This window comes from Heloderma suspectum, chromosome 13 (genome assembly GCF_057233095.1).
Source record: "Heloderma suspectum isolate Gila_16-S chromosome 13, 16-S_ref, whole genome shotgun sequence".
In the NCBI taxonomy this organism is placed as follows: domain Eukaryota; kingdom Metazoa; phylum Chordata; class Lepidosauria; order Squamata; family Helodermatidae; genus Heloderma; species Heloderma suspectum.
Window position 1 is genome coordinate 20454037 of NC_139470.1, and position 21240 is coordinate 20475276.

Consider the following 21240-nt stretch of genomic DNA (forward strand, 5'->3'; position numbering starts at 1 on the left):
GAAACCAGGGAAGGAAGCATGCTCAGCATACAGAGTGCTCCTTCTCTGTAAAGGATTGGCTGTTGACAAAGGAGTGCATTGCCCAGGTGCTTCTAATAGGCAGATTTAATGGTGCCAAGACCTTGTACGGGGTGCTTGTCTAACACGGTGCAGTTCACTCAGGTTGCCAAAGCTGGGTTTTCAGTTAACAGATGCAAATTTCCATTTATAAGCAGAGCATGCCGGGGTAAAAGATCTGATTATGAAGGGCCTACTTCTAGAGTGAATCCGGCAGCAGGCCGACAAAAGTAAGCCTGTGCTTCTTTGATTTGCACAGCTACGCCTCTTAACCATGCGTGCTGAAGGAGTTCTGGGTCAATAGCACCTTGGGGGGGGGGAGTATTATCGGCATGGAGAAGCAGAGGCGTTGCCATGATCGTTGTCTCTTTGAGGGTTTTTTCCCCTCCCCTTGTGGGCTTGCGGCACTAAAGAAAGCAGAAGATGATAATCCGATGAAGAGAAACCTTGAAAAGATCTTGCAGGTGGATTTGTCTCAATAGCAACAGGTGCTGTTTGTAAAGAGCAAACAAGATGAAGCGTAGTTATACGTATGAGAGGCGTTTGTGTATCTACAGCAAGGCGTCTCTGCACCTCCAGGATTTGCCATCATCCTGTCGCAACAGGTTATTTGTGATCCGATGAAGAGCACTTGGAAGGGTGAATCTCTCCCCCGCCTCACCCAGGTCCAACTAACTTTTTATTCTTATTCTTATTACAGCTTCCTTTGCAATGCTCTTCCTTGGCTAAAAACCTTTCCAGAGCTATGATGCTCTTGTTTCCTTGGAGGTTTCATGCACCTTCTTCCACATGGACCTAACAAGGTCTCTCGGGGAGGGCTTTGCAGCAGAGCTCATGTTTTTCATGAGAAGGTCCCAGGCTTGATCCCTGGCATCTCCAGTTAAAAGGACCAGGTAGCAGGTGATGGAAAAGCCACTGACAACTAGAGCAGTATGGATTTTGTAGGATCAGTTCCATCTGTGCTTTGCAGATTGTCAAGTGCCCTTCGCTCCATTGTCCACTCACAGGTAGAATCACATTTTTTCCAGTTTCTCAACTTTGTGCAAATTTGCATTTATGCAAATTCATGCTTGCAAAAATGCATATACTTGCCCCCTCTCAATGCTCAAATCCACCCCAAAATGTGAATTTTCATACCTTAATCTGTGGGGGAAATGCACATTTTTGGACCATGTTTTTTCCCGTTATTTTTGTATTTTTCTACAACTAAATATGCATACAATTCTGGAAAGTAAAACAAAAACAAAACCCAGTCTGAAAGTCCACGGAATCTGTGAGACCCAGGAAAAGCTGTCCTGATATGGAATCCATGGGTTGTATTCATAGAGATCTGAACTCATTTGATTCCACTGTGGATTTCTCTGACATCCCTACTGATGGACAGGGTAGACAATGCAGATCTAGATCAGGAGTGGGCAAATACAATTCAGGGTGGGGGGATGGATGACCCTACCTAGAACTCTGCAGGCTGAATGATGTCGGGGGTCTGGGACTACACTAGGGATGTACAGATCCCCTTACCTTGTGTCCGCAGGGGGGTCCGCCGGGGGGGAGGTGATCTGTTCCTCCCCCCAGAATCCTCAACGGGGGGGAGGTGATCTGTTCCTCCCCCCCCCCCCCGAATCCGAACTGGCCGGCTCCATCTCGGCTCCCACAGTGCTCTCCAGACATGAATGACGTTGGCTATGCCGTTTGCATCCCTGTTTTTTCACACAATAGGCTACTTAACTATCTACGTAAATAGAGACACGTAGCCTATCGCGAGAAGAAACGGGGACGCAAATGGCATAGCTGATGCCATTTGCGTCTGGAGAGGACTGTGGGAGCCGGGACGGAGCCAGCCGGGGGCGGATATTCAGTCCGGAGAGGCATAGGTAAGTGCATTCGTTCCACCGCGGGCTTCAAGGGGCCGAATTCACTGGAATTTGGCCTCAATGGAGTCCGTGGCGGATTCCACGGACTTCCCTAGGCTATACCCCCTGATATTGTTTGATCCCTGGCCAGAGCACTGGGCAGGTAATCCATACAGTGCATCAGTCGGGAACTAGCTTCACTGTACCCTAGGGATGTATGATCAATTTGTTTCAGTTCATCAAGATGAGGATTTCACCCAGTCCGCAGGCTCAACATGGATTCAGGTACAATATACAGTCTGAGCTTGCAGTGCGACTAGCAGACCAAAAATAAGAAAAAAGCATTCACCGGCTTGTGTACATTTCAAAATGAGCACATTTCAAACATGTGCACACATATGAGTACATAAGAAGAGCCGTGCTGGTTCAGACCAAGGGTCCATCTAGTCCAGCATTCTGTTCACACAGTGGCCAATCTGCTCCCCACAGGAAACCCACAAGCAGGACAGGAGTGCAACAGCACCCTCCTGCCCATGTTCCCCAGCAACTGGTATACATAGGCATACTGCCTCTGATACCAGAGTAGCATATAGCCATCAGGACTAGTAGCCATCAATAGCCTTATGCTCTATGAATTTGTTCATTCCTCTTTTACAGCCATCCAAACTGGTGACCATCACTACATATTGTGGTAGCAAATTCCATAGTTTAACTCTGCGCTGTGTGAAGAAGTCCTTCCTTTTATCTGTCCTGAATCTCCCAACAATCAGCTTCATGGGATGACCCCAGATTCTAGTATTATGAGAGAGGGAGAAAAATGTCTCCCTAGCCACATTCTCTACACTATACCTAATTTTCTGCACCTCTGTGCTTTAATCATGGGAGAAGAATGCATTCATTTCAAAGATGTGCACAATTGATGGGTACATTTGGAAAGATACACATGGATATGCACACAGATTTTTATGCAAAAAGGAAAAAAGAAAAAGCCCTCAAGCCACAAGGTAGGGCTTGGGGGGTGAAATCTGCAGAGGGAGTCCAAGGTTCCATGAGCCAGATGGGTAACTTTTCACAGGCTGGTTGTTGCCCATATGTGAGCTAGATGTGGTGTAGTGGTGAGAATGTTGGACTGGGAGCCGGGAGATCTGGGTTCTAGACCCCACTTGGCCATGGAAGCCCACTGGGTGACTTTGGGCCACCCAAAGTCATAGACTCTCAGCCCAACCTACCTCACAGGGTTGTTGTTGTGAGGATAAAATGGAGAGGAGGAGGAGGATAATGTAAGCTGCCTTGGGTTCCTTGCAAGAGGAACAAAGGCAGGATATAAACGCAATAAATACATAAAATAATAAATAAATAGATGGACAAACAGTCTGATATGGTATACGGCAGATTCGTATTTAAGCTCTTAAAAGGAGCGTCGCAATCTGACCATATGGCACAGTAAAATAGGGATGGATGTGAATTCAGTTCAGTTTGTTTTTTGATCAGAACTTACCAAAATTTGCAAAAATTTGTTCATCAGCAGGATGGGAAGAACTTGAGAATTTCTTATTTGTTAATGGAATGTGGGGGGAAACGGGACTGATAGATTCATCCATCCAGGAAGAGGGCTTCGAGTGCTTAACTCTTCAAAGTCTGGCTTGGAATCCCTGTGCATTCACCCGTGTTTGCGGTGCTGAATTGGGGTTGCCACCTATTTTTCTCTGACAGGCTGCTGTAAGGCCCCAGGCCTGAACCAAGCTATTAGTAGTTTTAGAGTGGCTTAGATCCATAATGCTCTCTGGCTTTGGTCAGAGGGCTGCTGTTTCCCTTAGCAGGCCTCTTGATTTACCAGGATGAGTCAAAGGGTGAGAAGCAACTCCAAGCACATTTCTTGCTAATGAGTAGAATATCTAACCAAGATATGCCTGGGAAGTGAAGTTTGTTTAAGCTACAGGTGGCTGTGCTGAGAACCAAGCGCTGTTAGTCCATGCTGGGAATGAATGCTAGGGGTGCTTGCTGCTGTCATGCCGCCTCACTGCTGACATGTATGGTATAAAACCCATTGTACCCCATGGCTCGGGGTTCAGAGAAGCTGTCTGATCCAACCATTGGGTACGCCTGTGTGCTGTAAGTTACTCAAGAAACTACTACTTTATCAGTAAACCTGGATCTGATTTATCACTACCTTGGCACCTCTAAATTAAGAGTTTGGAGCCTACTGCAGGGGCATTACAGATCCTCATCTTTAGGAGTTGCATGATAGGCAGGTACAACATGGCCCTCTCCATGCTAGGTCTCAGAGGAGGCTGGTGGCCCCGATTTCAGTGGGGCTGTGAATCCATTTTGGGTTTCAGTCAGAACCAGTCAGAACTCTAAAGAAGCTATCTAAGGTGCTAAAACCTATCCCCCCAAATAGGTTCAGCACCTTGGATAGCTCCTTTACAACTCTGGCCAGTTTTAACTGAAACCCAGAATGGATTCACAGCCCTACTGAAATCGGGGCCACCAGCCTCCACTGCTACGAGTAACTGTACCTGTTGAATGTGGCTGGTGCTGATCAGTGAGAATTTTGTTCAGTTCAGTTCATTATTTTATTTTTTATTTTTTAAAAATATAGAAGAATGTACCAGAATTCACAAATTTCTTCATTAACAGGAAGGAAAGAATTTGACATTTTAAAGATGCAAATGTGGGAGAAAGCAAACCTGGCAAATTCATCCATTCCCCCCCCCCCCATGTGTGTGTATTTTGTATTCCCAGCAGAATAACAGGGATGCTTATGTACCCCCTGTTCGCTTTTGCTAATGTTTTCTTGGTTGGCTCTGTCCCACATTCCTCTCTTCCTGCTTGGAGAACTTCTAAATTTTAGTTCAGAGTCAGTGCATGCACAGATCGCTACAGTTTTCATTTCGCTTGTTGTACAGGTGATGGATTCACATGAGCCCATATGCACACCAGTTTAAAACACTACCCCAACCACGTCTTTTTTGCATCAAAATTTCTTTTTGCATATGTGTTTTTTTTAATTTGCAATTGTAGCAGAAACAAAAACAACATAACGAAAATAGCATATCCATTCATATTAACTGTTCATGCCACCATTGATAAAAAGGAAAGGGGAGGAGGAAGAATTCAGTACTTCTCCTTCAAATACATACATTAATATAAGTAGTCCATATATCTAAATAAGCATCCAGATGAAATTGATGACTGTAGGATATATGTCCAAATACAGCAAGAGCAGAAAGTTATTTGAATAATGGGTAGTGGGTGTTTATCTTTCAAAGCTTGAAATATGTGTCTCTTTGTAACTGTAAGGGCTCTCACAGTGAACTTTTGCTGTCCACACGCTAATCTGCACATGACAGAAATATAATGTAAAAGTGCATGGACATCCTCAGTTATCACAGATTTTCACAGAACAATACTTATACAAGCAATAACTTCCAACCAGAAAGAAGCCACCACGTATGTCTTAATCCACATATGTTTGCATATGTTTTAATCAACATGCTCATGATATTGAGCCAACAGTGTGATGTGGCTGTAAAAAAGGCAAATGCTATTTGGGGCTGCATTAATAGAAGTATCGCTTCCAAATCACGTGAACTGCAAGTTCCCCTCTACTCAGCACTGGTTAGGCCTCATCTGGAGTACTATGTCCAGTTCTGAGTACTTGTATGGAGTACTTGTCCATTGTTCAGAGGAGGACAACGAAGATGATCAGGGAACTGGAAACAATGCCCTATGAGGAGAGATGGAAGGAACTGAGCATGGTTAGTCTTGAGAAGAGAAGACTGAGGGGAGATAGGATAGCGCTCTTCAAGGACTTTAAAGGTTGTCCCAGAGAGGAAGGCCAGGATCTCTTCTCGATCATCCCAGAGTGCAGGACATGGAATAGTGGGCTCAAGTTATAGGAAGTCAGATTCTGGCTGAACATCAGGAAAAATGTCCTGACTGTTAGAGCAATACAACAATGGAACCAATTCCCTAGGGAGGTGCTGGGCTCTCCCACACTGGAGGCATTCGAGAGGAAGCTGGACAGCCATCTGTCAGGGATGCTTTGACTTGGATTCCTGCATTGAGCAGGGGGTTGGACTCGATGGTCTTATAGGCCCCTTCCAGCCCTACTATTCTATAATTCTATGTGCTTTTGCACTTTTGCAACCAGCAATGGGGTGGGTGGGGCTGACACAACCTGGTCTTTTCATGCCCCCACTGTCAGAGGTTAGGTGGGTGTGGGGACTGGGTAAAGGGCTTTCTCTGTAGTGATCCCCTAGTTTTGGCATTGACTCTCCAGGGCTCCTCATCTGGGGGGCGAGGGCAGGGCACAAATCCAATGAATTTTAGGCACCAGGATAAGACCTTTTTACTTGCTGCCTGTTGATGGTGGTGGTGGTGTTTTTGCTGTTGCATTACTCTTTTAGGATGTTGTAACTTTTCTCCCACAGGGAGAAAAGCAGCAGGGGGTAATGGGTGAAAATGGTGGCAGGGGGAGAGGTAAACAGCACTTCCCTCCATTAGGGATTTACAGATGTTGTTAAATCTGTTCTGTCTGTGTTTTGTGGATTGTCAGGTGTCTTTCGTTCTGTCTTCTACTCAGTGACAGAATCAGATTTTTTTAGGGACACGTGAGATTTGCATTCCACTTGCGCAACTACGCACTTCAGCTAATGCTGGATCATTGCAAGTGCACAGTTTGTTTGTTTGTTTATTGCATTTCTATACTGCCCCATAGCCGAAGCTCTCTGTTGCGCTAATGTGCAGTACTGCAAGTGTGCAGTTGCACTAATGTGCACAAGGACAAATTTGCACAAATCCACCCAACAAATTTTTAAAAAAATGGTCTGCAAGTCCACGTGACTCGGAAAAAGCCAGTCTGCTGTGGAATCTTCAGGTCAGATCCATAGAAATCTGAACTCATTTGAATCAGTTGAAGATTTCTCCGACATCCTTACTTTCCACCAGTCCTTCATTCAAAATTGTAACCTCTTGCACTGCTTTTCTTTTTTTGGGGGGAGATATCAGGGTAAACATAGTGTGGGTCCCATCTAGTTCCATCCTCACTCAATGGGTTCATTCAAAGGATGGGAAGATACATGGTAGATATTTAAAATACCTTCACACTTTTTGGGACATGTTGGGTATCAGACATTTGTAGTCTCCAACCACAAGATGAAGGGGGGGGGGAAACACCCACTGTCCCTGTAAAAACAACAAAGAACCTGGTGGCACCTTAAAGACTAACAAACCTATCTGTAGGGATTGTGTTTCTTCCATGTTACTCAGGATAAAACTCCGCACAGATAGAGTGGTGCTGGAGCACGGGGTGGGGAACTGTTTTTGCGTGGGGTTGGGGTGAATGAGCCCCCAGCCCTCTCTGGTTTGAATGATGTCGGGATGGGGTCACACCCCTGACATCATTTGGTCACCAGACAATGCACCAGGTTGATGTTTCAGCACTGGGAGAATGAGCCAGAACCCAACTTTGCTGCATCTGGGCTTCCCCAATCAAGCTAGATAGGGAACCTTTATGGGCCAGAGTAGGCTCATGGCTGGCCAGAGGTTTTCCACCCCTGAACTATATGGTAGCATTATTCACTGTGGCCCCCATAAAATTTTGTTCATTTTAGTAGTTTGTGATCGTAAAATGGGTAGTTGATTACAATGGTTGATTACAATGGTTGATTAAAATGGGTAGTTGATTAAAGTTGATTAAACTGTTGATTACAGTTGATTAAAATGGGTAGTTGATTACACTATATTTTATCATCATCATCATCACTGATACATCACCTTATCTGCTAAAAAGCCATTAGGGCAGCATCCAGCAATTTAAAACAATATACCCTTTCCACAATCAAAGCAAGAATATTTAAAACCGTAAAAGCATGCAAACATTAGGAACCATGCATTTTAAAAGGCTAAATAAAAGCCAACTGTATTTTACTTTATCATGGGTTAATATTTGTTGTTTTTACACAGTTCACTAAGTCATGCTGGCTTTTGACTAGGGATGTGCAAATCAGCAAAACTTGAGCTTACTGAAAATGCCCTGGATTCCATCTCAAAGATCATTGCAACTCAAATCCATATCAGATTGCAAGTTTTGATTTTGTTCTTTCCATATAATGATCCATGTGTATTTGTGTGCCTATTTTTCCAAATCTACGCATCCGTTGTGAGCATCTTTGAAATGTATGCATCCTTCTCCCATTAATTAAAATGTGTTTGCATGCCTTTTTCAAAAGTATGCATCTTTGCATATACATTTTTCAAATGTACACGTGCTGTTGAACAAATTTCTTTGGTCCGCAAATCGCATCATTGCAAGCTCAGAAATGTATGGACTTTGCCTGCACATTGCATCTGAGTCCATGTTTGGTCTGGAAGGTGCAACCTGGGTAAATCCTGATCAAAAACGAACTGAAATGAATTTCTCATACATACCTAGCTTTGACTTGGTTCAATAAAGTTATTCACAGCTTAACTGGAGAGATTGTGTGGCTGTGGAGGTGCCTGGACCACGTGACATTTTTATTTGTTCCCCGCTGAATGGGACAATGGATTCACAGGCCCACTGAAATCAGAGCCACCAGCCTCCACTGACAACCAGCCTAACACTAGGGCCTAGATGTGTCATGGTCCCAGATGTCATGCCACCACCAGAGTCCTCCTCAGCAGACAAGCCAGAACCCTCAGGATCAGTTGTGCCCTCAGGAGACCCTGGCACTAGCCAGGACAGTCCAGAACCCTCAGGGGTGATGCCTTTGAATCTGCCTCCTAGAGAGGTGGAGAGTTCAGCTTCTGAGGCAGAGGAAGATGCTGAGCCTCGCCCTAGCCCCCGAGAATACCAGCACCTGAAGGTCCATGATAGAATGGGTGCCAGGCGAAGGAGTGCTCGCTTACTGAAGAGGACTACTCATGAGTTGGGCCCTCCTCACAAGGAGGACATCTGACAAGCCTCTAACAGGAAGCAGCTGAGCCCCGAGTGGGGTTCTAGTAGCTTTAGCTATTATCAGCTCTCGCTGCTAACTTGAAAGCTGTTAGAAACAACACCTTTGCTAGTTCCAGTACCTGCTACTTTGTCTCCAATGCCTCGCCTTGCAACGGATGCTCCATGCTGCTGACCCTGGACTCTACCTTGACCCTGCTTCTGAACTCAGTAATGTACCTTGCTGATTTACTGTGTTTGACCTCTTGCCTGTTACTTGGACCACCCTTTCCTTAGCCTAAACCTCCTTGGACCGAAATCTGTGGGCGTGACCATTTGCTCGCCAAATTGACCATTCTATTGCATTGCTCCCTGTGTTTGCTCACAAACAGGCCTGACTCAGTCTAGATCAGGACAAGACGGGGCCTTCATCAGCCCATGCACACACCTGTCCTCTACATGGTAGCTGCCTCCTCAGCTGCCATAGGTAGTATAGGTGGGTTCCACTGCACCAGTCTCAGGGGGGGTTTCCTGTTGTTGCCTAACTGCTCCTCTTGACCCTGCTGCCTCCTCCTATTACATGCCTTTTATAAAATCATACCTCTTCTTTTAATGTAAGCAAGGTGCAAGCAGAGGTGGGGCCCTCCCCTCCTCTCTGTTTGCATTAGTGTTGTTTTCATTTGAGACCATCTGCTCAGAGCTATGAACCTCCTCGAGGAAGGGCCGAGCAAGATGGACTATTTCCGTTCCGTGTCTCATTAATTTCTGCTGCCGCTGCCTTCAAGTTGATTTGAAAGCCCTTCCCATGCCTCATTGACTACTTGATTTGTGCAGGCTCCTGGTGGGGGGTGGATGGGATGGCCTCACAGACGGCCTGCTGGCATGGTTCGACTGCCCCATCGCTGGAGAGATGAGCTGCGACAAGCGACACAGTGCTGGCAATGAGTGGGCAGTAAACATCTGTTTGCTGCGTGGACCGTGGTCTCCTCCTAGGTGTTGCTATCACTTGTCGGAGAAGCCAAAAACGGCACAGCTGTTACCAAGGAAAGCCTCACTAACCTGCTCCAACCCCATCTCTTTCACAGTTCCCCCCCTCTTTCCCTTATGGGCAAATGATGCATGTGGTTGTTATACCAGAAGGTACAGTGGACTGTTCTGTCTGCCAGGGGGTAACTGGATATAATACCAAATCCAACATCACAAAAAGACCACTAGTGTTCGTTTGGTTTGACTTATTCATTCATTCACCCATTCCATTCATGGGTCGGCCTATAGCTGCCCCATTGTTTTGTTTTCTCCTGGTGACCTGTTTTGGGGTTCGCGTTTTGTTGGATAATCCTTTACAGGATTATCAGTGACGGTTACCATATCTTGTGACTAGGGATGCATGGAAAATTCATTTCAGTTCATTTTCGATTAGGATTTCTCCAGTTTGCACCTTCCAGGCTGAACACGGACTTGGATGCAATCTGTGGTTGAACTCTGTACATTTCTGAGATTTGCAGTGTGATTCGCAGACCAAAAAACCTGCTCAACTGCATGCATCCATTTGAGAAGTGGAAGCTCATCATAGATCAGGGTGGGCGTGGTGCTTCTTTCTCCTAAAGTTCAACCAGTATCTACGGTCCTGTAACTTAAGCCCATTATTCCTGCAATTGGAGCAGCAGAGAACAAGCCTTTGCCCAGTGAGTTGGGAAGAGGGATAAGGATGTATGAGAAATTCATTTCAGTTCATTTTCATAAGAATTTACCCAGTTTTCACCTTCCAGATTGAGCAAGGACTCAGACTCTATCTGTGGTTGGAGTCCGTACATTTCCAAGCTTGCAGTGTGTTTCGCAGACCCCCCAAAATGCATTAGCATGCGTATGTTTGAAAACTGCACATGAAAAAAATGTGTGTTTTTGAAAAATGTGCACAAATACACTTTAATCAATGGGAGAAGAATGTCTACATTTCAAAGATGCACACAATTGATATGTACATTTGGAAAAATTCACACAGAAAACAAAGCTCAGAATCAAGTCAGAATGAGCTTCAAGGAGGAATTCAGAGAACTTCTTGGAGCTCAGGTTTTTCTGATTCACACATCCCTGTATAGGGATGGATGAATTTGTCTATCTCAGTTTTTCAAGCACAAGTTTGTTCTGTCCTGTTCGCGAATCAGTTCACGAATCTCTGGGGTTTTTTAAGTAAACAAGAAAACCCATACATATTTTTGTGCAGTTTTCCCAAATATACATATTTTTGCAAGCACTTTCCCCTGATATATGCCTTTTTTGGGATGCTAATTTCCCTAAAGTAGGCATGTTTGCATGCAATTTCCCCTAATGTAAATTGGGGAACTACATCACAAAATTAGGACAGCCAGTGTGGTATAGAGGCTAGAGTGTTGGACCGGGAGTTGGGAGATCCGGGTTCTAGTCCCCACTCGGCCATGGAAGCTCACTGGGTGACTTCGGGCCAGTCACAGACTTAAGGAGGAAAAAAAAGTGGGATATAAATGGAATGAATGAATGAATGAATGAGTAACTACCAAAGGAAATGTGTGTTTTGTTTTGCCTGTTCAGGAAATGTGAATTAGGTCAGTTTGTCCTAAAATTAGTCCTGTGCTGAAAATGTCTTCCACGTTATTTTCAACCATCTTCGTACAATTTGATAGAAAATAAATTGCTTTTGGAAAGAAATTCAAAGGAGAAGAAATTTCAGAAAAATTATCACCAATTGGGTTCTGGGTTCTTGTGCTGATCTTACTTATGAGGTGGCCGAGGAGTGTGCATGACTCTCCTGTCTTCTCTTGTCTCTCTGCATTAGAGACAAAACATATCCACAATCACTCCTCAGAAATTGTATTCATTTGGAAGATCCTGGGGAAGGTGCTCCATGCTAAAGTATGACAACTAGAGTCAGTGGGGTGTAGTGGCTACAGTGTTGGACTGGGAGTCAGGAGGTCTGGGTTCTAGTCCCCACCTGACCATGGAAGCTCACTGGGTGACTTTGGGCCAGTCACAGACCCTACCTCACAGGGTTGTTGTTGTGAGGATAAAATGGAGAGGAGGAGGAGGATATGTACGCCGCCACATTGGGTTCCTTAAGGAGGAAAAAAGGCAGGGTATAAATGTAATGAACTGGAGCTGAGCCAAAATTTCTCAGAAGACAATTTTATCAGAAATGTCCTGAGGTTTCGTTTTTTCTTTCCTTACCCCACTAGCAATAAAAGGCCAGTTTGCAGAGTTTCCCCAAATTTTCTTCCTCATTTTTTGTTGGATTTTGCCTTCCTTCTTTCCCCACCTTATGCCCTAGAACAATGCTAGGTATGGGGTATCGTGGAAGATGCAAAATGGGGGCCAGGCTGCCACTTGGGAACAGAGGTGGCCCCTAGGTTTAAAAAAGGGTGAAAACTAGAGACTTAAGATATATATTTATTAAAAGCATCTTAACCATCATCATCACAGCAGCAGCAGCAACAGCTACTTCGGGACGGGTTAGTGGGCACATTTGGAATTTTAAGAGAGTGTCATGGCTGTTGGCACAAAATATCTGCCACATAGGGCTTGCCCTTTCATGAAATGGTTACCATAGCGGGCACAAAACACTCATTTGCCAGAAGGCAAAGTGGTGAAACTAAAAGAAAAGTAACTTGCCCAAGAAACTAAGTCCAAGGCAGAGGCAAGTCTGAGCTCCTAAAACACAAAGCCGCTCTTTTGAACCCAAACCAAGATGGTGCTGGAGGGCAGCACTTTGCTTTGCAGCATGCAGGACGCCCAAGTTTAAAGGAAATGCGTGATTGTTATTCTTAAAAATAATCTTATGAAATGAAATAAAAATCAGGGGGGGGCAGGGAGCCTGGTGAATGCCAGAGAGGAGTCCGTAGGCACATTGGTACCCACTGGCTCCACACTGAGGACCCAAGGTTCCAGCTATTTAGTCATCTGTTATGTCCTGCTGCTAACCTAATTATTAAGTTAGTGTCTGAACTGGAGCCCAATTGGAGGGCTCAGAAGCGGTAATGAATCTGGAACCGAATCTACATTTGAAGCGATTTGACTCCTCTGTCATCAATATCACTTTGCATTTGTCCACTGCCTACAGACCTTCATGGGTGACTTCTGCAGGGTGGTAGGTCCTGCCTTCAGTGTCAAGAGGAGGGGGAGGAAGACGTTGTAGAGACGAGATGGCTGCAGTGGTGGGCGGGAGGGAAGAACGATTAAAAGCTGCAGTGCTTCTGTAGTTAGCTGTAGAACCAGATCAAATTAACACCTGTGATCCTTGTTGAAGCTGGTTTTATTTTAGGTGGTTCATTATCTCAGCTCAGGTATTTCGTTCGCGCTCTCTCAATTTGCCTGTAATGAGCGTAGGTGGGCATAAGAACTGGTGTGTGTGTTTGTGTGTGTGTGTAGTGTGGGGCGGTCTCTTTTACGGGGAAAAAAGTCGAGGCAGTATCCACCCACAGACTCCATTACATGATTCAAATGTTAATACAAATTTTAATTGGTTTCATTCGTCGTCGTCGTCCCCCCCCCCCGCCGCTTGGGCAGCTGCATTTGGTAATTAAGACTCCGCAAATAGATTTCTCAGCAACAGGTATGAAAAAGAAGATCGGCAAATCTCACCCAGTGTAGGGCTGTCGCTTATCTGAAGAACCCTAAGAAGAGCCTTGCTGGTTTAGACCAAAACCCTGGTTAGTCCACCATTCTGTTTCACACAGTGGCCAACCAGTTGTCCCAATGGGATGCCCACAACATAAGAAGAGCTGGGCTGGATCACACGAAGAGTCCATCTAGTCCAGAGTTCTGTTCACACTGTGGCCAACCAGATGCCTGAGGAAACCCACCAGTAGGACATGAGTGCAACAGCACCCTCCCCTCCCCCATGTTTCCCAGCAACTGGTGCACATAGGCATACTGCCTCTGATACTGGAGGCTAGTAGCCATTGATGGCCTTCTCCTCCAAGAATTTGCCTAACCCCTTTTTAAAGCCATCCATAGTGGTGGCCATTACAAGAAGAATATGGCTGTAATAGCACCCTTGGATGTGTGTTCCCCAGTAACTGGCACTGAGAAGCATGCTGCTCCTGATCCTGGAGATTATATCGAGCCATCATGACTAGTAGCCATTGGTAGCCTTCCTTGGGTGGGTCTCGTCTTCCTTCCACAAGGCTCTCATTCTGAAGAGGCAAAAAGCCATGCCCCATGGCACGTCTAAGAAATGTATACAGCTAACAGATGTGGAGCACGCCAATATCCAGACATCCCAGCTCCACTTCTGTCCTGCTTGGAGTGGTGCACAGACGGAGCTCCAAGGGATTATTGTCAGGATCCCTTTTGCCCACACTGAACTTCAAACACTGAATCAAACACAGACAAGAGGCTTCAATCTACAGCATTTAATCCATTACTTCAAAGGGTCATACAGATGCAAATTCTCAGTGACTCTCAGCCTGCAAGGAAATGCCTTCAGGGGGTTCAAAATGTAGCTACGAAAGTTGTCCACTGTTTGAAAGAAAGGCGGGCTCCCTAGCCTAACTTAAGGGGTGCGGGGAGGTCTCTTTCTCTCTCATGAGGCTTCTAAGCGCAGCTGTTCATGCAGGGCCAATCAGGTAGACAGTCTAAGTTCCGCCCCGGCCTTCTCTCTCTTGGCTCTGCATCTGCGCCTGGCATCTATCAATTCAGACTCCCCAAATCCCGCCTCTCCCTGTTCGCTGTCTCTCGGGGGGGGGGGTGAAGAGGGACCCTCCTCCTCCTACTGGACCTTTGAAACCTGAGGAGTCTGCCTAGCCATGTCTGAACTAGCCTGGAAAAATACCTCCCCCATGTCTGGTGGTGGATCGTCTTCAGAATCTGAACTACTATCATGCTCCCTGCGCTCAGAAACACTCCTGACAATTATTCACCATCAACAGCAAAAGAAAGGTCAATAGGCAATCCAAGTGCAGGGAGTTCCATTGATTATCAGAGAGCTGTTGTTGTTGTTATTTCTATACCACCCAATAGCCTAAACTTTCTGGGTGGTTCACACCAAGGCAGGGAGCTACAAGGCAGGTTGCTGGTGCAGGGACATTGTTCAAGCACTCTGTGCTTCAAACTGAAGGCCTTTAAGCCAGAGCTCAGAGCCCAGGTTGACAGGAAACTGCCTTATTCTGAGTCAGATCCTTGGTCTGTCCCAGGATTGTCAACACCGATTAGCAGCAGCTCTCCGGGGTTTCACACAGGATTCTTTCCTAGTCCTACCTGGAGAAGCCAGGGATCAAGCCCGGGACCTTCTGCATGCAAAGCAGGAGCTCTACCACTGAGTTATGGTGCCGCCCCAAGCAGAGCTGTAGGCCATCAGTGCCACCTGAGGAATAGTCTACTCCTGAGTAGAGCCTTGCTCATGAGTATACTTCTGCTCACGAGGAGTCTATATTCCTCAGGCAGGTAGTTCTGCATTTCGTAGCCATCCAAGCCTGCATCTTTAGGTGCCTGTGCTCCCTGGGGCTAGATGGCCACTCTGCATCTGGCTCGGCGCTCAAGAGGGGGCTAACTCCATCATGAGGGGTAGGGTGGACAGCCCTCTCTCCTGAGGGCCCAGGATCCTCTGATCTCAAGGTCAGAGCCTCAAGGTCCCTCGACATCAGCAGCTGCTCTGCAATGTTTGGCTTGGGGGGCTCTGGGTAATCTTTCAAAGAGAAGTCCTCCGGAGGGGGCATGACAGCTTCCCTCTTTCTGCCAGGGGTGTCGTCAGGGGTAGGCATGGTTGGGCACCTGCTGAGAACCCCCTGACTGGAGCCCCTTGGCGTTGCTCCTCCTCTTCATCCTCGCAACCTCCTTGTTCACCAGCCTCTCACTCTGGCCTGGACAACAGTGGTCGTGAGAAGGAGGAGAAACAGATGCCGTTGCCTACTTGCTCATGGTCTTTCTCTCTGCCTGGCAAACAAGCAAGCGGTAGCAACAATGAGAAAGAGGATGAGCAACAAAAGCACCTGGTGACAATGGCAGTGAGAAGGTAGATTCACTGAGGGAGGGGGGCCATCAAAGGTGTCTTGCCCAAGGGCCCTCAAAGACATGGGGCTGCCACTGCTTTCCTGCACATCACCATGTAACCAAGCCCAATTTTCTTGGGCTTGCTTATCTTTCTCCTTCTCCCTCAATCAATTAAGATTCTCCTCTTCTTTCAGCTTGTGCAAAGGACGGACACTCTACTCGGTGGTGAGAGATGCCAAAATTGTCCTGGATGTCAACAAAACGCGACAGATTGCTCAAGAGATTGTCAAGGTATGAGAAAAGGGGGCACGGCTGAGTGCATTTCCCATGCTCTCTTAGGTGGGGGGCTTTGATGCTCGTGTGCCTTTGGGTGGGTGATTTATTATCATTTCTTTACATTTCTTTATACTTTATTGATAGCCCGTCTCTGATGACAGGCCCCCAAGGCTACTGACAATAAGTGAGAATGAATATAGTTATACATAATAAGGTTCTTCATAGACGCTGGTGACTTATGAAGGCTCTAGGGAGACGGTGATGGAAATCCAGAGGCCTGATATGCATTGCAGAGTTGGGTGATGCTCTGTAATGAAGAATAGGACGCCTCGATTGTACTGTGACTGGGTCTGGGAGAGAGAACAGCATTAGAGAAACCATTAGGGAGATGATGCATCTGAATGATGAGTTTCTGCTCAGAAATGATAAGCAGGCATAGTGGTTTCATTCTTTTATTCAACTTATTTATTTATAGCATGTTTACCCCAATCTTCAGCCAAAAGGGCATCCCCAAGCAGCTTACAAATATTAATAATAAGACAGTCCCTGCTCTCAGGCTTCCAATCTAAAAGACATGGCACAAAAGGGAAAAGGGACTGGGAGGGAGGAGGAAAAGAGCAAAAATTCAGGTGCAGGTTTTTCATTTCAAAGTCCTTGTAGGTGTTCTTTCTGGCAGGAAAGGGTGAAAAATGCTCCCTGCACCTCTTCTTGCTGTGGCTGATGTCTGGGGCTAGTATCACAGCATCTCCCTTGCCGTGATGTTTGTCATGGGAGACAGTGGGGTCCAGTTTCCCAGTTGCACTTGGTTCTCTGCATGATTCTTTGTTGTCAAAATGCTGCCTGACTAAGGATAGAGCAAAATGAAGCCACATGCAAAATACATATCACCTTGGTGACTGAGAGTACCAGATATCCCCAGGGCCTTAGAAGGAGGACCTCTTCTACTGCAGTTGATCTCTGTTGCCTCTGTTGAGATGTTCCTGGCCATAGCCTGCTCTGGGGACATCTGATTCCCCACTGCTAAGAATTCAGGGAATTCTCTAGTCCGTGATCCTGATGGCTTTGGACAGGACCAGGGTCAAGGGTAGGCATGGTCAGGCACTTGCCAAGGGCCCACACCCAGCCAGGGGCTCACTGAGAAGAGCTTTCTGGAGTTGCTGCTCCTCTTTCACCATTGCAACCTGCTTGTTCCATTGTCTCTCACTTTGGTCCAGACAATGGTGGTGGTGAGAAGGAAGAGTGGGAGATGCCACCACCTACTTGCTCACTGGCTCTCTGCCAGTCAAGCCACTGAGTGGTAGCCCTGATGAGAAAAAGGAGGAGGAACAATAGCAGCTGGTGACAATGGCGGTGAGTAGGGAGACTCACTGAAGGAGGGGGCCCATGGAGGGTGTCTCACCAAAGGGCCCTCAGAAACCTGGAGCTGGCAGCTAGCTTTGAGTAGGAGGATACCAGCAAAGAGCATCCTGGGAGGTTCACAACACGTTGCCCTCTCCCCTGCCTCCCCCCCCCCACACACACACACACCGGTGCCAATCTTGGGAGCCCCAGGCAGCCACCTCCTCCTCATCCCTTTCTGTTACTTTGACAGAGGGATTGTCTCACCAGGGCTCTTTTCATCCTGTTAAACTCAATCCCGAACCCATTTTAGTTTCATTGGCTTTCATTAAATTTTCCCTCCCATCCTCTGGCTATTGAGCAGATAGGAGTTCCTATCTATACCAATGCGCTCTGTGGTGGTACTTAATAGCTCTTTTCCAAAATCTCTCTCTCTCTCTCTCTCTCTCTCTCTCTCTCTCTCTCTCTCTTTCCCTCTTCCTTTCAGTCAAACTTTCAGAAGAAACCTATGCACTGTATCCCATAGGTTCTCTGAAAGATTCTGCTCAATAGGGGAAATTGTCTATTGCCGTAACCTTGTGTACTTAGCTTGAAAGGCAACTAATACATGATGATGATGCCGCCTTGCAACCACAAGGAGAGAGGGAGCCGCATTCCCCCTTCCTTGGTTCTCTGTGGTGTTTCCTTTCCCTCAAACCTCTGTCACCCTTATTTTACCCATTGAGCTATGGCCTTGGTAAGGCACATACTGGTTTGTTTCCGACCTCTGTGGTTAAAGGATTTCAAAGAGCAGTTTGCAAGACACCTCTTTCTGCCTGAAATCTGGAGACCCACGTCCAGGCGAATGAGGCAATACTGGACCAAGGCTCTGACTCAGGATAAGGTGGCTTCCTATGTACCTCCTCCTGCCATCACCTGCCCTCATTCCTGACACTGCTTCCAACATCCCTGGCTTGGTCATTGAATATAGATAGGAAGCCAGGATGGGGAAACTTTTTTAAGCTGGGGGGCCTCTGGCTGCTGGGGCAAATGATCAGGGGCTATATACCATGGGGGAGGGAGAGATCAAAATGTGGGTGGGACAAAGGCAAACGTAGGTGAGAACAAAACCAAAGTGGGCGGGGACACTCTTTTTACACTCAGCCATCCATCCCCCCTCAATTACACTCATCCATCCACCCCCTCAATTACCCTCATCTATCCACCCCCTCAATTACCCTCATCTATCCACCCCCCATTACCCTCATCCATCCACCCCTTCAATTACCCTCATCCATCCACCACCCCCATTACACCAATTCATCCACCACCCCATTTACACTCATCCACCCCTCCCAATTACACTCCTCTATCCACCACCTCAGTCGCACCCCTCTATCCACTACCCCCATTACTCAGATCCATCCACCACCCCATTTGCACTCATCCATCTACCCCCACCCATTACACTCATCCTTATACTCATATACATATATCCACACAAATGCATCCATCCATACGCTCTTTGCATTCACTGACATCCATAGATCTATACAACCCATTCACACTCCCCCACCCAACTATACACTCTCCCTCACATTCAAACTCATCCATAAACTGTCCTGGATCATACTTTATTATTATTTATTACATTTATTACATTTCTGTATCACCCCATAGCCAAAGCTGTCTGGGCAGTTTACAGAAGTTAAAACATTACATACAATATAAAAAGTTTAAAAGCCATTTACATAAAAACACACAGACAACATACACAAACAACATATAACTAAAAACAACTTTGAACTATCAGTCACAATTAAAGACACATCCAGGACCAATGAAAACTCATCACCTGCTGCCAAATGCCTGGGGAAAGTGATAAGTCGTAACCTGGTGCCGAAAAGATAATAATGTTGATGCCAGGCGGACCTAATCAGGGAGCTCATTCCACAGATGGGGAGCCACCACTGAGAAGGCCCTCTCCCTCATTGCTGCCTTCTGAGCTTCCCTCGGAGGAGGCACTCAGAGGAGGACCTTAGATGCTGAATGTAGCATACGGGTAGGTTCATTGTGGGAGAGGCATGCCATCAGGTATTGCAGTCCTAAGTGATGTAGGGCTTTATAGGTTAAAACCAGCACCTTGAATTGAGCTCGGAAGCATATAGGCAGCCAGTACAAGTGGGTCAGAGTTGGTCTTATATGTGTGGACCTTCTACTCCCAGTTATCAATCTGGCTGCTGCATTTTGCATGAGCTGCAGCTTCTGAACCGTCTTCAAAGGCAGCCCCACGTAGAGCACATTGCAGTAATCTAACTTGGAGGTTCCCAGAGCATAGACAACTGAAGCCAGGTTATCCCTGTCTAGATAGGGGCGTAACTGGGCCACCAACCAAAGTTGGTAGAAGGCACTCTGTGACACTGTGGACACCTTAGCCTCAAGTGACAAAGATGATTCCAGGAGGACACAAAGCTATGGACCTGCCTTTGGGGGGGTGCAACCCCATCCAAAACAGGCTGAACACCAACTGTCCAGTCAGCAGAACCACCCACCAACAGCATCTCAGTCTTGTTTGGATGGAGCTTCAGTTTATTAGCCCACATCCAGTCCATTCTCTCAGCCAGGCACTGATTCAGCACATCCACAGCCTCAACTGAAGAACATGAAAAGGAGAACTAGAGCTGCGTGTCATCAGCATACTGATGGCAATGCACTCTAAAACTCTGGATGACCACACTCAGCGGTTTCATGTAGGTGGTGGACAGCATGGGGGACAAAACTGACCCCTGTGGAACTCCATATTGGACAATCCATGGGGCTGAGCAGTGTTCCCAAGCATCACCTTCTGGAGCCGACCCTCCAAGTAGGAGCGAAACCACTGCAATGCAGTGCCTCCCACTCCCAGCTCAGAGATCCGTCCCAGAAGGATACCATGGTCAATGGCATCGAATGCTGCTGAGAGATCAAGGAGAATCAATAGGGTCACACTCCCCCTTGTCTTTCTTCTGACATAGGTCATCATACAAGGCGACCAAGGCAGTTTCTGTGCCAAAACCTGGCCTGAACCCTGACTGAAATGGATACAGATAATTGGTCTTATCCAAGTTGGCAACCACTCACTCAAGGCCGTTGCCCAGGAATGGAACATGTGCAACTGGCTTATAATTATTAAGGTTTTCCTGGTCTAGGAAGGATTCTTCAGGAGTGGTCTCACCACCACCTCTTTCAGGTGGCCCAGGACCACTCCCTCTCGCAAGGAGGCATTAATCACTTCCCTAGCCCAGCTGGCTGTTCCCTCCATGCTAGTTTCTTTTAGCCTGGAGGGGCAATCCAGTATGGAAGTGGTTGCATGAACCTGGCCAAGCACCTTGTCCACGTCCTTGAGCTGAACCAACTGAAACTCATCCAAGAAAACTGGCCAAGTCTGTGCTCTGGATACCTCACCAGATTCACCTGCTGCAATACTGGAGTCTTAAGTCCCGGCGGATGCCAGATATTTTGTTCTGGAAGTGCCTAGCCAGTGCATTACAGCGGGCCTGAGATGCCTCCAGAGTGTCCTTTGGGCCAGAATGTAAAAGGCCCTGTACAACCCTGAAAAGCTCAGCTGGGCGGCATATGGACAATTGAATAGAGGCAGTGAAATATTTTTTTTTCCTTGCTGCTCTCATTGCCTTTCACTATACCTGGCCATAGGCACACACCAGGGTTATTGTTTATTTGTTTAAAAGATTTCTAAGCTGCCTTTCAGGGTGCTCTGGCATCACATGGCACCCTACAATATTACAAAAACATGAACATACAAAATGCAATTAAATGTGCAGCAACAGCAGCTAACGCTTTTTCAGCACCAAACCAGAC

General features: G+C 46.6%; 1 protein-coding gene across 1 annotated transcript in view; it reads left to right on the plus strand.

Moving 5' to 3' along the window:
- Nucleotides 1-21240, plus strand: part of KSR2 (kinase suppressor of ras 2) — a 349744-nt gene that overhangs the window by 297488 nt on the left and 31016 nt on the right. Inside the window, exon 15 of the mRNA XM_084819248.1 lies at nucleotides 15984-16080. Coding sequence (XP_084675374.1) covers nucleotides 15984-16080 — 97 coding nt within the window. The remainder of the gene's footprint in view (nucleotides 1-15983; nucleotides 16081-21240) is intronic.